This window comes from Papaver somniferum, chromosome 7, assembly GCF_003573695.1.
Source record: "Papaver somniferum cultivar HN1 chromosome 7, ASM357369v1, whole genome shotgun sequence".
NCBI lineage: Eukaryota > Viridiplantae > Streptophyta > Magnoliopsida > Ranunculales > Papaveraceae > Papaver > Papaver somniferum.
Genome location: NC_039364.1, coordinates 71,474,748 through 71,496,368, shown reverse-complemented (window position 1 = coordinate 71,496,368; position 21,621 = coordinate 71,474,748). Strand labels below are relative to the sequence as shown.

At 39.1% G+C, this 21,621-nt stretch overlaps 4 protein-coding genes across 5 annotated transcripts; 3 read left to right on the top strand and 1 right to left on the bottom strand.

Annotated features, from left to right (window-relative positions):
- Positions 1–8,653: 8,653 nt before the first annotated feature.
- LOC113294746 (protein MAINTENANCE OF MERISTEMS-like) lies at positions 8,654–11,691 on the top strand. The gene is made up of 5 exons (XM_026543123.1): positions 8,654–8,929; positions 9,546–10,502; positions 10,583–10,840; positions 10,943–11,272; positions 11,345–11,691. The coding sequence occupies exons 2-5, from the start codon at positions 9,546–9,548 to the stop codon at positions 11,684–11,686; spliced, it is 1,887 nt and encodes a 628-aa protein (XP_026398908.1). The 5' UTR covers positions 8,654–8,929; the 3' UTR covers positions 11,687–11,691.
- A 575-nt stretch (positions 11,692–12,266) lies between these two features.
- Positions 12,267–13,433, top strand: LOC113294745. Its single transcript, XM_026543122.1, has 2 exons — positions 12,267–12,660; positions 12,766–13,433. Exons 1-2 carry the CDS (start codon positions 12,267–12,269, stop codon positions 13,431–13,433), a joined length of 1,062 nt encoding a protein of 353 aa, XP_026398907.1.
- A 163-nt stretch (positions 13,434–13,596) lies between these two features.
- Positions 13,597–14,566, bottom strand: LOC113294744. Its single transcript, XM_026543121.1, has 2 exons — positions 14,282–14,566; positions 13,597–14,202 (listed from the first exon to the last, which is right to left on the bottom strand). Exons 1-2 carry the CDS (start codon positions 14,564–14,566, stop codon positions 13,597–13,599), a joined length of 891 nt encoding a protein of 296 aa, XP_026398906.1.
- A 1,097-nt stretch (positions 14,567–15,663) lies between these two features.
- Positions 15,664–18,452, top strand: LOC113292729 (transcription factor bHLH91-like). Of its 2 annotated transcripts, none has more exons than XM_026541600.1 (4): positions 15,664–15,967; positions 16,118–17,200; positions 17,525–17,971; positions 18,154–18,452. In XM_026541600.1, exons 2-4 carry the CDS (start codon positions 16,163–16,165, stop codon positions 18,253–18,255), a joined length of 1,587 nt encoding a protein of 528 aa, XP_026397385.1. In that variant the 5' UTR covers positions 15,664–15,967; positions 16,118–16,162; the 3' UTR covers positions 18,256–18,452. The 2 variants fall into 2 exon arrangements, with proteins under 2 accessions (XP_026397385.1, XP_026397384.1); XM_026541599.1 differs by having other exon boundaries at positions 17,522–17,971.
- Positions 18,453–21,621: the final 3,169 nt, after the last annotated feature.

Below are 21,621 nucleotides of genomic sequence, written 5' to 3'. Positions count from 1 at the left end.
ATGGTCCTCAGCACATACTACCCTTCTACGAAATTTCTAAGCTTAACCCTCTTATTATACTCCCTTGCTAGTTTCCTTTGATAGTTTTCCATTTTTTGTAGGGTTGCCTCCCTCCTCTCTTCTAGATCATCTAACCTTTCCAACATCATGTCCGCTGTGAGGTTCTTCTCCCATGCTTCAGTCTTCGTAGTTGGCATGATTATTTCTGTTGGGATAATAGCTTCGGCTCCATAGGTGAGTAAGAATGGGGATTCTCCCGTGGATGATATTCGAGTTTTCCTATAATCCCACAAAACGTTGTGTAGTTGCTCACACCAACGCTTCTTGTATTCGTCCAACTGCTTTTTGAGGATGAGTGCGAGGGTTTTGTTTGTGGCTTCTGCCTGACCATTGATTTGAGGGTAAATTGGTGTTGACTTGTTCTTTCGAATTTTGAAAGTATCGAAGAGTAAGTCGATGTTTTTTTCTTGGAATTGCTTGCCATTGTCGGATACAATCTCAGCTGGTATGCGAAACCTGCAAATGATGTTTTGAAAGATGAATGTGAAGACATCTGCGTCTCGGATCCTTGCCAGGGCTTTAGCCTCTACCCATTTGCTGAAATAGTCCGTGGCCACTATCAAAAATCTTCTCTTCCCTGATCCTTCGATTAGGGGACCCACGATGTCTATGCCCCATTTTGAGAATGGCCAAGGGCTGTCTACTGGGTTCAACATTGTTGCGGGTGCGTGGATTTTTTTGGCGAAACACTGACATTCTTCACATCTTCGTGACATTCTTGCAGCGTCTCGTATCATTGTTGGCCAGTAATATCCTTGAGTTTTCGCCTTATCTGCTAGGGATCTCATTCCGCTGTGATTGCCTGCGTCGCCGCGGTGTATGTCTTTCAAAATCAAATGTCCTTCGGATCTGGATAGGCAACGTAATAATGGTCCGAGAAAAGATTTTTTGTACAAAATTTCTTTTCTCAGATCATATTTTCCTGCCTTTGACTGTATTTTTCTGGCTTGCTTTAGATCCGAGGGTAATATTCCTTATTTTAGGAAAAGATGAATCTCAGGTCTCCAATCTTTTTCTTTGCTGAAGTCTTCATCTTGATATGCCTTAGCCATGATGTCGTCTTCTTGGAAATCATCCGCGATGAATTTTCCCACGTCATCATCTGCAATATCTTCTTCTGCGTGGTTCCTCTGCTGTGCAGCGCAGAGTTCTTGAATATCAATTGAAGTCTCGTAAATCCTGGTTACTTTGATTGCTTTGACGTCCTCGTTTCTGAGCATCGATGATATGTAGGCTAGGGCATCCGCATTCCTGAGTTCCTTCCTTGACAGGTGTCGGAATTTGATGTTTGGAATTTGTGATGCCAGTGTTTGCACCAATTCCATGTATGCTGACAATGTTCTGTCATAAACATTATATTGCAACCCTATTTGTCGGATGACCAGCTGTGAATCACTTGTCAGACGCACGTCAGTTATGCCCATTTCTATTATCAACTGAAGGGCATGCACCACTGCTTCATATTCAACTATGTTGTTGGTATGCCTCTTGAATTCTAACCTGAAAGCATGTATGATCCTGTCTCCTTTTGGGGTGGTGATTACGATGCCTATCCCCGCCCCTTCTTTATTTTTCGACCCATCTACGAAGACTTCCCATTGCCTAGGATTTTTTGGTTCCAAGATGTCTATAGGGTCTTTACCTTCGTCCATTTCTGGTAGTCCTGCTGCCTTTCGTCCTTCGATGATGACTTCTTCGCAGTTATCCAATGGTAAGTCTGCTAGGAAATCTGCTAATACTTGTGACTTCTGAGAGTGTTGTAGCTCATGGATGATATTGAATTGATCTAGGTGAGTATTCCATTTTGCAATTCTGCCTACTTTCCCTGCGTTATTAAGGACTGCTTCTAGCGGAGCTTTGCATGGGACGCGGACGTAGTGAGTCAAAAAGTAAGTTATGAGTTTCAGGGTTGCCCATACTAATGCCAAGATGAGCTTCTCGATCTTCGTGTAGTTCCTTTCTGCTGCGTTCAGAGTCTTGCTGATGTAATATATGATCTGCTCTATCTTCGTGTTGGTTTTAACCAATACTGCGCTGAATGCATCTTCTGTTGCTGCTATGTATAGTGCCAACACTTCATCAGGGTCTGGTTTTTGTAATATAGGGATCTCAGCCAGGTATTCTTTGATATTTCGAAAAGCTTCCTCGCACTCTGTCGTCCATTCGAATTTGCTTCCTTTTTTGAGAATGTTAAAAAAGTGCTTACATCTATCCGAGGACCTGGATATGAACCTCCCTAGCGCAGCCAGGGAACCATTGAGTTTCTGAACCTCTTTTAAATTCTTTGGGGATGGAATTCTTACGATGGCTTCAATTTTAGCGGGATCGACTTCAATGCCCCTCTTCGTCACCAAATATCCGAGGAACTTTCCGGAAGTGACACCAAAAGTGCACTTCTCTGGGTTTACCTTCATGTTGTGCACTCTCATTTCTTGGAAAATATCTTTTAGGTCTTGGTGATGATCTTTGCGCAGCTTGCTTTTGACGAGCATATAATCCACATGTACTTCCAGTGTACTTCCAATCCACGGTTTGAAATTGTATCCACCATTCTTTTGTAGGTTGCCCCTGCGTTTCGCAGTCCAAAGGGCATTCTTACATAGCAATAGAGGCCGTATGGTGTATAGAATGTTGTATGTTGCTGATCTTCTTCTGCTAGGAATAATTGATTGTATCCAGAGTATCCATCCATGAATGACATTTCTTCGTATCCTTCGACTGCCTCGACAAGTTGGTCAATGCTTGGCAGTGGATAGCTATCTTTAGGTCAAGCCTTATTAAGGTTGGTGAAGTCGATGCATATCCTTACTCCGCCATTTTTCTTTGGTACGATGACCATGTTAGAGATCCATGTTGGGTACTTAACTTCTTTGATGAATCCAGAGTCCAGTAGTTTGCGGAGTTCCACTTCAACTTCTCGATGGTATTCTGGAGCTACTTTGCGCACCTTCTGCCTAAAAGGGGGGGTACCTGGTTTATTCGAAGTTCGTGATGAACTAATTTTGGGTCAATTCCCGTCATGTCCCCAAATTTCCAAGCAAAAATGTCTGCGTATTCCTTTAGAAGTTTGATTAGCTCGGCTTCTCTTTCTTCATCCATCAAGGTGCCTATTCTGATAATCTTGGGGTTTTCCTCAGTACCTATGTTGACTTCTTTAGCTGCTTCGACAGGTGTAAACGTAGGTTTTGGTTCCCCCAAGAGAGGAACATTCTTTGATTGCTATTTGGTGGGCTCTCCGTCTTCTTTTGTCGCGGAGGTGCTTGCTTCTGCGCTGCCAGTGGTGCTTACGTTTAGAAGGATTTTTTCGGAGATTTCTTCCAGATATGTATCTATGGTTATCTCCTTACTTCTGGCTCTTCGGGACCGGTGCTTTTCTTCCCGCTCATTATTGATCTAATTCTATAAGATCTGACATTCCTGCGCAGTTACTTGGTCTCCTTTAATTTCCATGACTCCCAGGGGTGTTGGGAATCTGAGATATTGATGGTAGGTTGCAGCTACTCCCTTGAGCTTATGAACCCTTCTCCTTCCGATGATGGAATTGTAGGGTGAAGGTGCATCTACGACGCTGAATCGAGTGTCCACTTTCATGGGCCATGCGTCTACTTGTAAGACAATGTCCCCTAGGGGCTTTGTAGCTGTGCCGTTGAATCCGTAGATGGTGTAGTAAGATGACAGCAGTTGCTCTTTGTTGAGTTCCATACGTTTGAACGTGTCATAGAACATGACGTTGACTGAGCTTCCTCCATCGATGAGAATTTTCTTGACATTGCACCCTGCTATTGGGAGTGTGAGGACTAGGGGATCATTATGGTCTTCCATGTCTTCTTCCACATCGTCTGGATCGAAAGTCATGGGGGCATCCATCCATTGTTTGTGCTCGTTTACCTATTTCCCATTGATCTTATAAAGCTCATAATAATCTTCGAATTGTTTTCTCAATCTCTTCCCAATCTGGGCGGTTAGGGATGGTCCTTGAATCTCCGAACATGAAATCGTGTTAAGGGTACGGTTGCCTTCTGGTAATTGAACCTGCTTGCCTCTCTTGGTTCTATCTTCGTTATCAATCTTATGTATATATTGCTTCAGGTCTCCTGCGTCGATTAGTTTTTGAATCATTATCTTGAGATTTTGCACTTTTCTGTTTGATGACCGTTGAAACAGTGGTATTCACAGTATTCCTTGGATTTTTCTGATCTAGGAGGCTGCTTTCTCTTGGACCATGGACAATCGAAGTTCTCCCTCCCTTTGATCTCCCTCAGGATGCGCGAATAACTGGTATTCAGCTTGGTATAGACTTGATCTTCAAATTTTGGATCATCTCGTCGTCTATCATCCCTTCGTTCCTTCCTTTCTGCGTTGGGACACTCTTCTGTGATTCGTCTTTTGGACCCGCTGGCTTGATCCACGGAATTTGTGCGTGTGGGACGTTGAGTATGAGCTCTAGGATTTTCATGCTGAATTTCTTCTAACCTTGCATGCTTTTCTATGATTATCCGGAGATCTCCTTCGGTGGTAGGGATGGTCCCGTGGATCTCGAAAAACAAAGGACTCATCTTGTCCATCCCCCATTTGTAGCAGTTGATACTAACCACGGGATCTACGTTTCCAATAGCTTGGCAAATCTTGTGCCATCTATCAGTATATTCTCTGATGGTCTCTTTGTATTTTATCTCAAGCGAGAATAGCTTGTCCATGCCGGTATTGACAACCTTGTTGTACATGTATGTTGCTAGAAATTTTTCTGTGAGTTGGTCGTAGGAGTCGATGGAGTTTGATGGCAGGTTATCAAACCATGATAACGCGGACCCTTTTAGACTTGATGGGAAGTATCTGCACAGTATGGAGTCTTCGTAATCCCAGCGGGCCATCATTCGATTATAATATCGAAGATGAGCCGCGGGATCAGTTGATCCGTCATAGCAATCGAAAGCAGGAACTGAACATTTCTGCGGTATGGAAGCCCTGGACAAGTGTGGCGTCAGCGGGGTAGTGTTTCATCTTTGCTTTTCTCCATCTTTTAATATTTTCCTGAAAGAGAGAGAAAAAATCACGAAGACAATGGGACCCACGTGATATCTATTAGCGTTTTGAGTTCTCAAAAGTGTAAAATCTTGAAGATACTAAAGGCGCCCATCTATGTAGAGGACCGCATATTTGTTCGAAGTTTTGATTTTCACAGACGTGAAAACTTAGAAAATGTATGAAGAATCAGATCTACTTAGATAAACGCGGATCTGTTCGTAATTTTGGTTTTCAAAGATGTGAAAACTTAGAAAATGCATGAAAAATCAAATCTACTTAGATAAACGCGGATCTGTTCATAATTTTGGTTTTTGAAATCATGAACGGAAAAAACCGTAGTGTTCCATGCATCGTTATTTTTAAAAAACGAATCCTGAAACAAAACACAGGAGAAGATAAATCTTTTACCGGGATGAAGATCCCTGTTTCTAGCGCCAGATTGTGAACACAAAGATCATTGTCATCTGAGTATTCACAAATAATACGCGCAGACTCATGACAATACAGTAAATAAGCTGCGCCTGAGGGGAATGGATTGGTTATGTCGAATCCTTGACTCAGAGTTCTAATACTCTTCCTCGTCTCATCAAGTACAATCATTTTTCTTAACTCATACAATAAGATAAAATAGTGGATGAAGTATTAAATGTACGACCATGATATACCATAAGTATCGAATTGAACATATAAAGTACAAATGCATGAATATAGATGAAACGATTAACTTATATGATTCATCACTCAGATCTCTGTCTGCGGGTTTGGATTTTTCATTATACGTATGAAGGTTACAGAAATAGTCGAATGACTTTGAGATCAACATAAGCCTGCGTAGCAGGAAGAACTTCACTTACACTCTCTATCTCTGTCTCTCTCCTATTCTCCTCTCAATGTTTTTCGGCCCCCCCTCTTCACTTGGGAGAGAGGGGTATTTATAGGGAGGTTACGTGGGGTCCACTTCTGAAGCCCGTTATAACCTTATCCTCTTGTGTTTTGTGCCACTCACGCAGAAGTCTTCTCGTTCTCGGCTGCATCTGCGTGTTCTGTCTGGATATGCAGTATTATCTGCGCTTCCTATACAGGCTGACTGACACGTATGTTGTTTGAGGGTATTTAATGCGGGTAGTTGAGATGTCTGTCCGCGGTAGACAGCTGTACTCTGCCCCTGTCTTGTCTGCGTCAGTCTGACTATCCCCAGCCGTAGATCTTAGATCTTTCTATGGATAGGATAAAGTGACTCTTGGATGCCCACACGTGATATCATATCTTGATGCCCTTAACCGCATGTCCTCCATGCGTGTCTTTATGGGAACGTGACGGAAGATGAAATGTGTACCTACAATTTATCCATCCATCTGATCGATACGGTAAAAGATGAAAATATTTTACGAGAAGTCTGGTGGGAGGCATGATCTGCATTTCTCAACCTCCTCATGGAAGATTAACTACAAAAAGGAAAGAAAGAGTATGAAATAGGAAGACTGTGTAAACTCACTTAGGGTTAAAAACCATGTTATTGACATTCCTCTCCTAATAATTCAATTACATTATGAAGATTTTCGTAAGTTTATTTCAATCAACTTGCTTTTTTTTTCTAATTAAACTTACCATCTAATTAAAATTAAATACTACGGGGATTAATCGAAAGATAAAGAAATTTTTGCTCAGAATTAGTTACTTGTTCGCTGATATATTTCTCGTAAAGGAATCTTTTTAAAGTTTATACCATCATCAACTTTATGTGAGGATTATATATTTCTTTCTTATTTGCTACAGTATATTCATTTTCAGAATTTAAGTTAAACAAAAAAACATAGTTAGGTTAACTATATCCGCCTCGGCTCCTCGTAAATCTTTTAGTGGAAAGCGTCTCAGATTTTATTTCATAATAACGCATCGTTGTTTGAGAAATTGGTGGTGCGGTTATTATATCTGCAAGATGTTGGCTCTGACTCGTATACTGTCCATGTCTGCTCCATCAAAATGGTCATTTTTCTTGTTTGCCGGGCCCCACTTATCGGATGAAGATCATGAAATCGTTGTCGAAAAAGATCCAGTATAACTGATTTTTTGTTACTTTAGCACTTTATTGTGTGTACTAAAATATTATGAAAATGTCCTTCACTGGAGGAGATTACCAACTTTTTCGGAAAATGGGTCATTTGTCAAAATATTTTTAAGTGACGGTTCAAATGGACGAGTAAAAAATAGTTTGGAAATGGCCAAAAAAAATAGTAAGGATGAAACTTGATACATACTGTGTAAATAAAAAATAAGAAAAAATATTTGAAAATGGGCACGAAAAAACTGGTTACATCCCGCCTATTTTTATATTTTTGTCCATTTAAACAGTATCAAAATCTGACTGTGATTTTGGTCTTTTTAATCAATTTTGTGTTTTGGTACTTGTTGTTGTTTGGTTAATATAGATGCCCCAATTTTGGTATAGAAGTACCTAAAGCTTAAGAAATGAGCATGTTCTATTACCATTTTAATGGGAGTTGAGAATAAAGACTTATGGCTTCAGCTGTTGAGCTAAAATTCATCTTTGGATCCATTCATTGTGCAGTTGAAGCCAGCAATAAGCCCGGTGGCACATTTCACCCACGCATTTCAAAATATACGCTTGAACAATCGGCAAGGACCGACGTTTGTTATAAAACAATTAAACTTGTTCTACTTTCTTCATTTTTCATTAATCGTGTAGTATTCGTTGTATTCATGTTACGGTAGAAGATGCTATAAGTTTGTCATTTGGCTTCTTTAGTTTTCCTTTGGTACATTACATTTTCATTTTAGCTCTAGGTACATAATTAAACCGATTATCAGGGATGAAATACTTGGCAACCCTGTAGAAGTGAGTGGCGGAACTAAAAGCTTTATATATCTAGGCGCTCGCAATTAAAAGAAATTGTGAAGAAACCTGTTTACAGGGAAAACACTTGGTTTGTGTATCATGTAGTGCATAACCACTGCCGGTATTAACCAAATCAAATTCTAGTTTTACTCATCTTTAGAGCAACCACAGCCATGAGACGGACCAAATACCAAAAATAAGACTAAAAACCAAAAAAATTTGGTATTCTGGGTGTTCAAGCGCAGTGGTAGAACACCAAATTTGGTGAAGCGTAACTTATACACACGCCCGATGTCAGACGGAAATTATATTCACGTTTGTTGATTAGGCGGCTTTATATTATGCGTTTGAGTGAAACGTAGGTATAATGCGCGTTTGATTGAGGCGTAGGTATAATTAACGCCGGATATGGGACGGGGATGGAAAGTGCGTCTACAGGGACGGGGATTAAAAGTGCGTCCCATTCATACGGAGATATAAAGTGCGTATGTTTCGGGCGTTAATGGCTTATGCGTCTGGGTGAGACGTTTATACAAGATGCGTTTGATTGGGGCGTTTATAGAAGGAGCGTCTGAATGGGGCGTGCATTGAAGAAGCGTCTGTGTGGGGCGTGCATGAAAGAGGCGTCTGGTTGGGACGTTTTTAATAAGTGCGTCTGGTTAGGACGTTGTTAATAAGTGCGTCTAGTTGGGACGTTGTTAATAAGTGCGTTTCGATGGGGCGTGCACAGAAATAGCGTTTGTGTGGGGCGCTTTTAGAAAGAGCGTCTGAATATATACTTCTTTTATCCTCTTCTCCTCCTCTTTTTACATAACCTACGTTTTTACAGAAGAAAAAAAAACGACGAAACCTAAGTAAAAATCTAGGGCAATACCTAAATCTCATGTGACGGCCATTTGATTGGGTGCGGAGAAACGAGTTCTTGTGAAAGAAACGACTAATCTTATTCGTTAATCGGGTGCGGGCAAATTTGATTGAAGATTAAAGGTATGGTTTGTTTTGGGGTAATCTGTTTTTGGTTGGATAATTTGATTAAAGATTAAAGTTACGATTAATTAGGCTGTGTTTGGGTGGAATCGGTGGATTGCATGTTGATTTCATTAAGCATACCATGAGGTTACTGTTTGTTTGATTATGTACTGTTTATTTGATTACTGTTTGTTTGATTACTGTTTGTTTGATTAGTTTGTTTGTTTGATTAGTTATATACTTCCGCATCATCATCTAATAGCGAAATAACACACTGTAACATGATTGATAGAATACAATAATTCTAATTTATCACCTGTAGTAGTTCACTCAAATCCATTAAACATGTATTGTTGTTGCTCACACAAGGGGAGATACAAAATTTTAAACAGTTCTGTGATATAGACGGTGTATGTAGTGAGATTCAAACTCGTTTAATGTAATTTTCGTATTTATTTACTTTAAAAAATTTTGATCTTCTATACTGTAAGTAAATAAAAAATAATCTTTACTGTAAATTTTTTTGATCTTCTATACTGTAAATTTTGATCTTCTATAATATAGAATAGAACTTCTTATGGATGCTGTAAACTCAGAAAAAACAATTACTAACTTGTATTTATATCGTGCTCAGATGTTGAGCAGAATAACGTCGAGATTTGCACAAGGAAAAAAGATGAATAATAAGAAACGCAAAGGTAAAGGTCCAATGGAGCCTGAAATAGACCCTAATGTTGGAGATTTGGAAGTTCCAGATACCGGGTTCGATGAAGATAGCGAAGATGAAACAACACCGTCCGTGGTATCCCTAGATAACTACAATTGCCTGGAAGATAGTGACAAACACGCTTCTACAGATATTACATATTCAAGCGATCCAAAATTCAGGTACCAACATCGTGGTTCACTCTTTTCGGTCATTGTTTATTATAAGGAGATAACAAAACATAGTCCAAAAATTAAATACATTATCGACAAGGCAGGATGGGGACGTTTATTAGCCATGGAAATAGGAGAAGCATCACACCCAGTGATTGATTATCTTGTTGAACGTTGGTGGGATACAACGCATACTTTTCACTTCCCTTTTGGTGAAATGGGATTCACGCCGCTTGATTGGGTAGTGTTGACAGGATTGAGTATTGGAATTGGGGATGATGTTCCGTATAACCCAGTCAAGTACAAATTTGATTATGTCCGTGAGCATGTTTTTCCAGAAATAGAAGAACCCTTAGATTATGAAGATCCCCCAATCTCTGGAAAAAAACGCCCCCCGGCACAGTGGATTTCAGATGCAATCACAATTAAATTTTTGACTACGTATTTCAAAGAAGATATCTTGGTTGCAGCTAATTTGGATGACAAACTTGCAGAAAAAGTGGCGAGGGCCTTTTTTATGTATGTTTTGGGAAATTTTTTCTTTTCCAATGCAAAGAACTACATTGATGCGGCTTGGTTAGCTGCTTTTGAGGATCTAAATGCAGTTGATATGTATGACTGGGGTGGTCCTGCTTTTGCAAAATTGTATGTGGCACTCAACGCATCTGGTAGGGGACAGAAGTCATTAACTGGGCCGTTCCAAATATTAGAGGTAAATTATTATTTATTTTTATTTCATTTAAATGTATATTTTTTGGCAGTTGATTTATTTGGTTGGTTATGATGGAGTAGTTTTGGGGATATGAATATCTGGGCATATGTAGACCGTGCGACCCAACTAGTGAAGAAAAATGGCCAAGAACTTCCCGGTGGAAAGCGAAGAAAAAGACTATCGATATTGTTCACTGTAGGAATGCGCTTAATCAGTTGACTGCAGACATCGTGACATGGAGACCGTGGGAATCCGCCATTGGTGTTCTTGACTCTGATGTTGGTCGCAGGGCTGTGGAGCTTTCAAACAAAAGGGTTATATTTACTTGGATTGGCAAGGTCAGTTAGTACTTTGTTTTTATATGAACATTATTACTTCAAAGTTATCATTTTATCCTAAGTTGAAGAACTTATTTTCTCTGATTACTGGTAATTTGACAGAATATGTGGTACCTAGGAGAACGATCTTGGAGGCAAAATCATCCTACTTTTGGAATTCCTAGAAATCCACCATTTAAAATTGGCGAGGTCAGTCATGAGAAAGCAAAACTTGTGAAAGAAGCTGGATGGGTAGATGCAAATATGTTTGTGAAAGCTGTTTCATATAATATGTATCTGCGATATTGGCGACATGTAACTAACTTCCATCAATTCGTGACCAAAGTCGATTGGGTAGTTGAATTACACGGGGTTGATGGTGACCGTGTTAAACACCTTATTCAACGACCTGCTCAGCATGTACCTATTCCACCACCACAACAATTATCATACGTAAGTACATCCCGTCATTATATTAAAATATATGGTAATCTCATTTCTTAATTATTTTTTTTTAAACGACAGCCTGAAGCTTATAATCTAGTTCAAGAACATGCCGATTTTAATCGTGCGTTTCGCGAGTTTGTATTATATGAAACGGAAGACAGGATGATACGTTTAAAGGCAAAAGATGAAGTAATACGAGGCCTTGCAGCTCGTAACAATTACCTGGAGGATCAGATGCAATTCCGTATGCAACAAACGCCGCGTCCCCCTATTGGATTCGGCAGTTTTTCTGAAACTATCCCACCAGCGGTGTGGGCTCCAGTGAGTCAAGCATCAACAATGTCGTCTGTTAACCCCCATCCGAGAATGACGTTTATCCCACCACGGCAAACACCATCGCATACTCCTACTGATGAATAAGTAACTTTTTAGCCTCCACTTTGGATACGTACTTTATAACCTCCGTTTTCAGTAAGTCTACAATATCCTATCTTATCTCTATATAGGGTTACTTTTTAGCCTCCATTTTCAGACTCCATTTTCATTCTGACATGTTGATTTCTTTTCAGCCTCCGTTTCGGTACTTGTAGTTTAATTAGTGTTATTTCTTTTTAAGCCTTCATTTTCAATCGGTCAGTGTCGCTTCTTTTTAGCTATAGTCTTAGTCTTTGCAGTGTCAATTCTTTTCACTCGCATTTTCAATCTGCAATGCCATAAGTGTCTATCATGTGTCTATAAAACCAATACTACATATCTCGGTGAATACAAACCAACACTGCAAATATTCTTCTTCTTCGAACTCTCCCAATCACTTCTCAAACTATACATTCCAATGGAATACTGTGACAATAACGCTGAATCTTCTTCTTCTTCGGACTCCGAATTTTCTTCTACTTCTTCTTCTGCGATCTCTGATAACAGCTTTTACTCATCAGATGAAGATGCGGTTGCATTGAGCCGAAATAATCTAGCAGTTAGTTTGGGAACTGCCATTACAAGTATGACATGGTCTCATACTCGTATAAAAATACCAAGAAATCGTGAAGCCGGAGATATACTTCTCTGGAATGACTTTTCTGACAACCCCACCTACCCAGCTAACATATTTCGTAGGAGATTCAGAATGCGGCGAGAATTGTTCAACCGAATATTGGCAGATGTGGTGTCTAGAAATCCTTATTTTGCTCAAAAAAGAGATGCTTGTGGCATTCTTGGATTATCCCCTCATCAGAAAGTAACTGCAGCAATCCGAATGTTAGCTTATGGATGTGCAGCAGATGCAATAGATGAGTATTTACGCATTGGAGAAACCACCGTTTTAGAAGCAACCCGTCGGTTTTGCAAGACGATTGTGGTATTATATGGGAAAGAATATTTACGCTCACCAACTGCGGGTGATGTTGAACTGTTGCTGAAAGAAAACAAAGACAGGGGATTTCCTGGGATGCTGGGGAGCGTGGATTGTATGCATTGGAAATGGGATAGATGTCCGTCAGCAGAATCAGGAGTATACACCGCGTATAAAGGGAGTGAAAGTATTGTGCTAGAGGCAGTGGTGTCACATGATCTCTGGTTTTGGCATGCGTTTTTTGGTATGCCCGGCTCCTGCAATGATATTAATGTAATGAATCGTTCTTATATTTTTCGAAAACTTATCAACGGGAAAACACCACCGGTGAACTTTGAAGTAAACGGGCATGCATATGATATGGGATATTATCTCGGTGATGGCATTTATCCACAGATTGCTACTATTGTGATGGCCATTAAACAACCAGATACACCGAAAAAATATAAATTTTCATCGATGCAAGAGGGAGCACGGAAAGATGTAGAGCGTGGATTTGGTGTACTGCAACAACAATTTGCCATTGTCAAACAACCTGCACGAATGTGGAACCCGGATGTGCTTGCCTATATAATGAAAACGGTTATTATTTTACATAATATGATAGTGGAGGATGAGCGTCTTCCCGGTGATTGGCCACATGAATATGACTCACGTAGCAGGTCGGCACCGGTGAATATATCGAGGGTAGGTACTGAGGAACTTTCCAGAATGAGAGCTGCACATCGGCGTCATGCTATACACAATAAAGAAACACATTTTCGCTTGCGTCAAGATTTAATCGAACACATATGGTCAAATTTTGGAGATAATTATTAAGTTGGGATGGAAATATGTTGTATCGTATTTCTTCATCGGAAAATATGTTGTAACGTTGCTTACTAATGTACTATTTATCATATAAAAATTAAAATTCACTAAAATTGACTAAAACTCACTAATTTTTTTATTAATGATAAATATTAAGGTTCAACTAATTCGGTCATGCTTTAAGATTGGTTCTTTTGCGTTGTAGTATTTCCATCTTTCGAAGTTCGAAGTACTCTCTTGTTACAGTGTCCAATGTAGAGACATCCTTCAACATTATGGCCAAGTCATCGTCCGCTTCTTTCTTTAAATCGAGTTTTTCTTGCCTAGCTTGTTTCGCCGCAAACTTTGCCGCAAACTTAGCTTGTATTGCTTCAAACTCAGCTTGTCTCTGTCCCATCTTCATTAGTGATTGTGCTTTGTAATGTTCATTGAAACTTTGCTGCTCCTTAATTATATCCTCTAGCATTTCCTCCTGGGCATTGGATTTTGCTCTCCCTGTTTTCTTTAGTTGTTTCGATGCTTTCTTCCCCAACTGACGCTTACGTGTGTTCTCTATATCTCCAATATCTAGATCATCACTGGACTCGCCTGGAATTGTTTCCTCAATATCAGCGTTTTCCTCACCACTCTGAGAATCTTCCATTTCTTGGCCTGAATCAAACACAAACGTCGACCGTCCTGAATATTTGATACTATCTTTTAGAATTTCGTAGCACTCTTCGTGCTTAAATTTTTTGTTACCATTACTTTGTTTGAATCGCTTTCTTATCTCTTCAACCTGTTATTATTTTCAATACTCATCAGTTCCAATTACATGTATATAATTATTAAGGGTGCAAAAATTGACGATTACTTACCCTCAAGACTTCATTCCATCCGCTATGATATTCACCATCAACTTCCAACACTTTTGCAGAATAAAGTGAAACCTGTCTACTTATTCCCTGAAATCGACTCTGGATAGAAGTCCAAGTACGTTTTGGTTTACAAGGCAGGGCTTCTTCCAACTTATCTTTGATCCGACTCCATAATACTCTTTCTGGTTGATCGGTTCCGGTAGCAGAATCTTGAGATATGGCTAAATGGATTCTACATATCATTGTATCTTCCTCTGTTGTAAAATTGGGACCTCGTGGTGCCATATTTCTATATTTCTTGAAATAGAACACCAAATTTTAAATGATAAGATTATGCAGAAATAAGTTTGTCAAATGCTATATATAGATATACGAAAGAGCCGTTGCAATCTATCAAACGGTCGGAAAATCAGAAAACCAAAATCAGAATTCCAAAATATAACCGTTGGCGCACGTAATACATGCGCCTGGTAACAGACGCTCGTAATACATGCGCTCCGAACAAACGCTCATAATACGAGCGTCCGTCCCAGACGCTCGTAAAACATGCGCCCACTCCAGACGGTCCTAATATATGCGCCCATCCCAGACGCTTCTAAAACATGCGCCCACCCCATACGGTCGTAATATATGCGCCTCACTCATACGCCCATAAAACATGCGTCTCACTCATACGCCCATAAAACATGCGTCTCACACAGACGTTAATAATACGTCCGTCTCCCGCATACGGTCATAATACATGCGCCCGGACCAGGCGCTTTTAGTAACTGCGTCCAAACCAGGCGTTTTTAATAACTGCGTCTGCTATGGGGCGTAGGTTTTATCTACGTATGGCCCGGCGGTGTTTATAATAACGCCTAACTCAAACGCTCTATATACATCCGCCCCATTATCATACGTTATTTATACGTACGCCCGATGTGGAGCGTCCACTATACTTCCGTCTGAAATCATACGCCCACTATACTTCCGTCCCACTATTAATCATTTTAGTCTGGATTGGCGACCACATTTGGTCGCAAACCCTAATTAACTGGACTAAATATGGTTTTAGTCAGTACCACTGCGGCTGAATTTGGGACCAAATTTGGGTATAGTCCCCAAATTTGGTCATGACTGTGGTTGCTCTTATCCTTCTTGGATGACGAGTAACAAAGGGTAGAAATGATAATTAAAATGAAAATTATGGGTAGACTAGGGAACATACAGAGACTGCAGACTCTTTTAGAACAATGATGAAGATCAACAGAAAGAAAGGAGAATAAGAATGAAAAAAAAAAGTATATAATAATATTATTATCACGCGCAGTATCAGAAATACGGAGATATTTGATCGAATTACAGTTTCGTGGGGACCTCAATAAACTCGGCATCTTCAGTATAACAACTTAGCACAAGAGACTTGAAAACAAATCTCTCTCTCTCTCTCTTTTCCCATACCCTCCCCTCTTTTCCTTGATGGTATATAGTATAAATTACACACAACAAACTCATTATCTCTCTTCAAAACAAACCCAAAACCATTTCTGTTTCATTCATTTTTCATCTTGGCCAGCTATCCATCTCTTCTTAATTTTTCTCTAATCCTATTGTTTCAATTATCAATCTCTGCTACTTAATTGGGGAGGCGGGGTTGGTTATTCATTCTTTCTTTCTTCTCTCAAACTGCAACAACACCTTTTGGTATTAAATTTCATTAATATCTTCTTCTTTTTGTATTTATGTTGATATGTCTTTGTTTGTTTTCTTTCAATAACTAGTAGTATAGTAGTACTTACAAACTAGAAAGATAATGATTTTTTTGTTTTTGTTTAACTGATCATATATGTGTAGTGGACAAAGACCCAATATTCAAGGAGAAATTTCACAATCAAAAAAATGTTTGATAGTGAAACCCATTACTTTGATCCTCATTCCTTACCAGCTGGTGGACTACTTGGAAGTAATAATAGTAGTAACCAAGGAGGAGGAGGAGAAAGAGTTTCTTCATCAGTTATCATTCAAGATAGTAATACCATCTTATCAAACCCTTACAACAACCCTAACCTTAATCAATCCGCTGACGAATCCGTTGTTGCCGCTGCTAATACAATGGATTTTGAGCTAGACCAACAAGAAGGTCTAGTTCATGATCCCAGTTCGGTTCAAACCGGGGTTTTCGATCACTCTAATAATAACTGGCAGCATCATCAAGAGATGCAAGAAATGCAGGATCAGTTGCAAGCAGAACAATTTTATCAGCAGCAGTTACAGAATAATCTTCAGTGTTTCAATTCTAATCCTTTTACGCAGTCATCAACACCTGATCTTCTCAACTTGTTACATTTACCCAGATGTGGTAGTGCCGGAGCATCATCTTCTGCGGCATCGAGGTTACCTAATTCATCAATCTCTTTCAATAACAATCCGTTAAATTTCCACACATCTTCTCTGGAAATATTTGGAGCAAGTAATGGTAACAATAATGAAGGTATTCATGGAGGTGAAAACGGGTCAGGAGGATCGTCGAGTATTCTGTATGATCATCCATCACTTCATCTGAACAATCTTCCTCCGCAACCTCCCATATTCAGAGACTTGTTTCAGAGCTTCCCACAAACTTATGGATTGAATGGAAGTGGTGCAGGTAGTTCATTGTTTGGTGGTGGAATTGATGAGAGAGAAGGATCAATTTATCACCATCATCATGATGGAGATGGTAGTAATAATGGAATGAGACAGTTTGAGAATTCGGTGTTGGATTTTAGGAGATCAAAGAATATAAATATTAATGGTGTTGGTGGAAGTAGTAGTACTGGTGGTTTTAGAAGAGCCAGTAGTCATGGTACTAAACATTTTACTACTGAAAAACAAAGAAGAGAGCAATTTAACGAGAAGTACAAAGCTTTGAGTTTACTGGTTCCTAACCCTAGCAAGGTACAATCATTCTCTATCTATCTCTCTCTCGAAAAATTGTTTACTGCACATGCCCACATATATATATATATATATCTATATATATAGATAGATAGATATAGATATATACCTGCTCATCATCAACTCCTAATCTATATATCTTTACCTATCTTTACCTATAACTTCATTTATCAACTCCCGAACCGTCACAAGTTCTACCATCTCTTTCTTCCTAATGTTTTTTTTTTCTTCTAATTTTTTTTGCATTATCTGTTAATACTATTTACTGATAAATATTTGTATTGAATTCCTTTTGATTTCTTATATATGTTTATCATTAAGAAGCAAGACAGAGCTACAGTAGTGCAAGATGCCATTGAATATATAAAAGAACTAAGAAGAACAGTGGATGAACTGAAGATCTTAGTTGATAAAAAGAGATGTGGAAGCAGAAACAAAAAGTTGAAAACCGAGGACGAAGCAGCCGCAGCAGCAGCAGCAACCGGAGATATGGAAAGCTCAACCATGAAACCCACTTCAAATGGCAATGCAGATCGAGATCAGAATTCGTTTAATGGACCGGTAAGAAGTTCATGGCTTCAAAGGAAGTCCAAAGAGACTGAAGTAGATGTGAGGATTATCGATGATGATGTAACCATTAAGCTTATTCAGAGATCAAAGATGAATAATTTGTTGTTGGTTTCGCGGATCATTGATGAACTTCAGTTGGATTTACTTCATGTCTCTGGTGGCTGTATTGGTGATCACTATAGCTTTTGGTTCAACACTAAGGTCAGCAAGTAGTTTTTAGCTGCAAAATTTTCATAAAACGTATGGAATTGTTTCAGTAGTTGGTCCTTGTTTTTTTTGCAAATTGCCAAATTGGATTTGGTTTGTAAACCATTGAGAATTCCTAAGTGTGCCAATGCTCAATTCCTATTACTGATTTACGAGTATTGTCATTTGTGATGCAGATAAATGAAGGTTCATCGGTGTATGCAAGTGCAATAGCCAAGAAACTAATTGAAGGGGTGGATAAGAACTATGCAGCATCCAAACCTGAGAACAATTATTAGGTTACTGGCTTCATTAATTATAAGTGAAGTTAAACATGGGAGGTTTTAGAACTTATAATCGAGTCTTAAGTTAATGCTTTTTGTTGCTATTTTTGGATTATTATTAGAAGTTATATCAAAAATCAAATAACATATGGGCTTTAGTTCTTATGAGTATTGTTACGAGTTCTCCATGGGAATTTCGTTTAGTCTCTATGATCTATATATTTGTTAGAGAATTATGTACGAAAAGTCATGGTCATCAAGGTTAATCTACCAGTACCATTGTGAAGTTTTTGGCCAGTTTTGGGATTGCTTTTGGAGGTTAGAGAATAGAACCTTTGTGTACTACACTTTCGAGGCGTTTGGTAAAAGTATATTATACTACTGTGTAACTGTCAATAAAAGAGCCTCGCGTTTTTAGGGGCACCCGAAAGGATTTAGGGGCCATCAATTTATACCCAGCCAAAGACTCTAGTTAAGGGGTACCCTATATGATATTGAAGTTACATAAATGCCCTTCTGGTAAAACTGTATAAAAACCAAATCAAAAAAAATTCTACTCATTTCAACTCTTCTTCTTCCAGTTTCATATTATCTTCCGATTGTGGAAGAAAAAAAAACTTTCCCTCGTTCTCGTGTTCAACCGAAACATCGCCGCGAATCGTAAAATCAAAACATCGTCGATTCGTTTATAAAACAATGGATAAGGGAAATGAAACCCACAGACCTAGAACCAAAAACGTTGCTCGGGGTATCGATCCAAAGATTGGGATTTTAGCAAGAAATAAAGAAATTGTTGCTGCAAATGAAGAAGAACGCGAAGAACGCGAAGAAGAAATACCCGTCGATGTAGTCGGTGGTTGCGATTCCGATAGTCAAACACTTCGTCAACTTCAAATGGCCCCAATTAGGTAAGAATCTATCATTTTTGGGGTTTATTTCGCTTTAATTCGACGAATCGAGAAAAAAAATTTCTAGGGTTTTCGGTTATTTATCCAGATTCGGGCGATATTCATGCTTATTTACTTCCGAATGTAGTCGTGTTCTTCATTTCTCAAGAACATCGACAGTATTCGGGAGAAATATTTGATGGTTATCGGCCGAATATTGTTGGCCATATCTTCCTGGATACAAACTGGTAATAATCGGTAGTTTAATGAATTTTTTGGCTCCCGAATATATTTAAGTAGACACACAGTATTCGGAAGTACACTCACTACCGAATATATATATATATATATATATATATATATATATATATATATATATTGAAAAAATCTCAAAATTTCTGATATAGGAAAAATCCCATTTTGGGGCCAGTATTTATTCGGAAGACAATATAATGTTTTATACCTCCGATTGTGTAGGATAAAATTTTAGAGTTTCTGAACTCCAATTGATGAATATTCGGTTGTAAACATGTTTAGTTATATTCCGATTGTTTTTCATTCGGGAAAAATATGTGTCTTCTTACTTCCGAATTTGTTTATTCGGGTTATAGTTTTGTACTTTTTCTTCCGATTGTGTAGGATGAAAAATTTAGAGCTTCTGAACTCCAATTGACGCATATTCGGTTGTAAATATGTTTAGTTAGCTTTCGATTGTTTTGTATTCGGGAACAGTATGTGTCTTTTTACGTCCGAATGTGTACATTCGGGTTATATTTCCATACTTTGTCTTCCGATTGTATAGTTTGTAAATATTGTTCCTTTGTTTGTTGTTTAGACAAAGTCGAGAAAGGAGGAAGAAAGTGACAGCTAGTGCTAGGAGGGAAAGGAGTGCCAAAGATAATTCAAGTGCTCAACAAAGCTTACAAGAACAAAGCATTCAACAAGGAGTGCAACCAAGTGCTGAACAAGTGTAGAACAACAAGGAAGTGAACAAGGGGTGCAACTAAGTGTTGAACAAGCCGCTCAACAAAGTGCAGAACCAACTGCTCCACAAGTTACACCCCACCATGAAATTGAACCAGTTGATCCAGTGCCAAGAGTAGAAGAAGAAGGACAACCAAGTGGTACCCAAAAAGCCAAAAAAGGAAAAGATGGTGTAAAGAAGGATATTGCTAAGAAAGCATCACATCTTGTCCCTCAACACTTGAAGAAGAAGGGTATTCCAGCAGGCACAATCCTTGGGCTACCGGCGGATGGATGAAAATTGCTATTTGGATACAAAGACTCACGGGCCAGAGAAATATACGATACCGAGGTAATAAAATTACTATTTTTTATTAATGTATTGTCTATGTGTTATATCGTAATATTTGTATTAAGGATTTTTTTTATGTACTTTAATAGGATCATCAAGATGCGGTCCGTCTACTCAAACCTACCGCCGCACCAACAAAAATGCTTGCGTGGCCTTTATCCGGTGAATGTGAAAGGTTCAAGTCAATTGTTGCCAACTCGGGGTTAGCTAATGCCGCCGAGAATTCATTGTTGGAACATGATCGTGTGGCCATATCGGCGTTCGTGGAGAGAATGTATCCTGAGACCTATACTTTCCATATGCCGTTTGGGGAGATGACGATTACTCCGGATGATGTTGTGCAGATTCTTAACCTTCCCGACCAAGGCACAGCTGTGAAGTTTAACTACACAAAGCAGTTAAGTTGGGCACAACTTTATGCTCTAACTAAAAAGTGCTTAGGTTGGGATGAAGAGACAACAACAAAAGAGTTTAGGAGGCATGCAAGTTACAGAACAAGACAGATCAACATTACAGCTTTGATGAATATGTTCCGAGGCACCTTGGAGAAGGAAAAGAATGGAACGTTAACTGATGAGCAAGTGAACCACGCTGCCACCGCGTATCTCCTTTGTGTATTGGGATGTGTCATATTCCCCAATACTTATGGCAACCGGATTGACGCCAACCTTATACAACTTTTGGATCCTCTCCATGAAGTCGGTGACTATTCTTGGGGCACGGCATGCCTAGCATTCTTGATGGAAGAGTTGAGAAAGGCTTCGAGGCTAGGAACCTGCCAAGTTGCCGGGAACGTGGCTCTATTGCAGGTTTTTTCTTTAACTCTATAACTCACTCTATAGTTATTCGGTAGACAATACATATGATGCATATTCATAACTCCAAATGACGCATATTCGGTAGGAAATGATCCATCTCTTTTTCCGAATGTTGGTTATTCGGTGGCTAGGTACTTATTTTGTTTTCCGATTATATATAATCAGAAATATTCTTTTGATATTAGAACAGAATATACAGGCCAGAAAAACTATAGGTTACTGAACTCCAAATGACGCATATTCGGTAGAAAATGATCCATCTCTTTTTCCGAATGTTGGTTATTCGGTGGCTAGGTACTTAGTTTTATTTCCGATTATATATAATCGGAAATATTCTTTTGATATTACTACCGAATATACA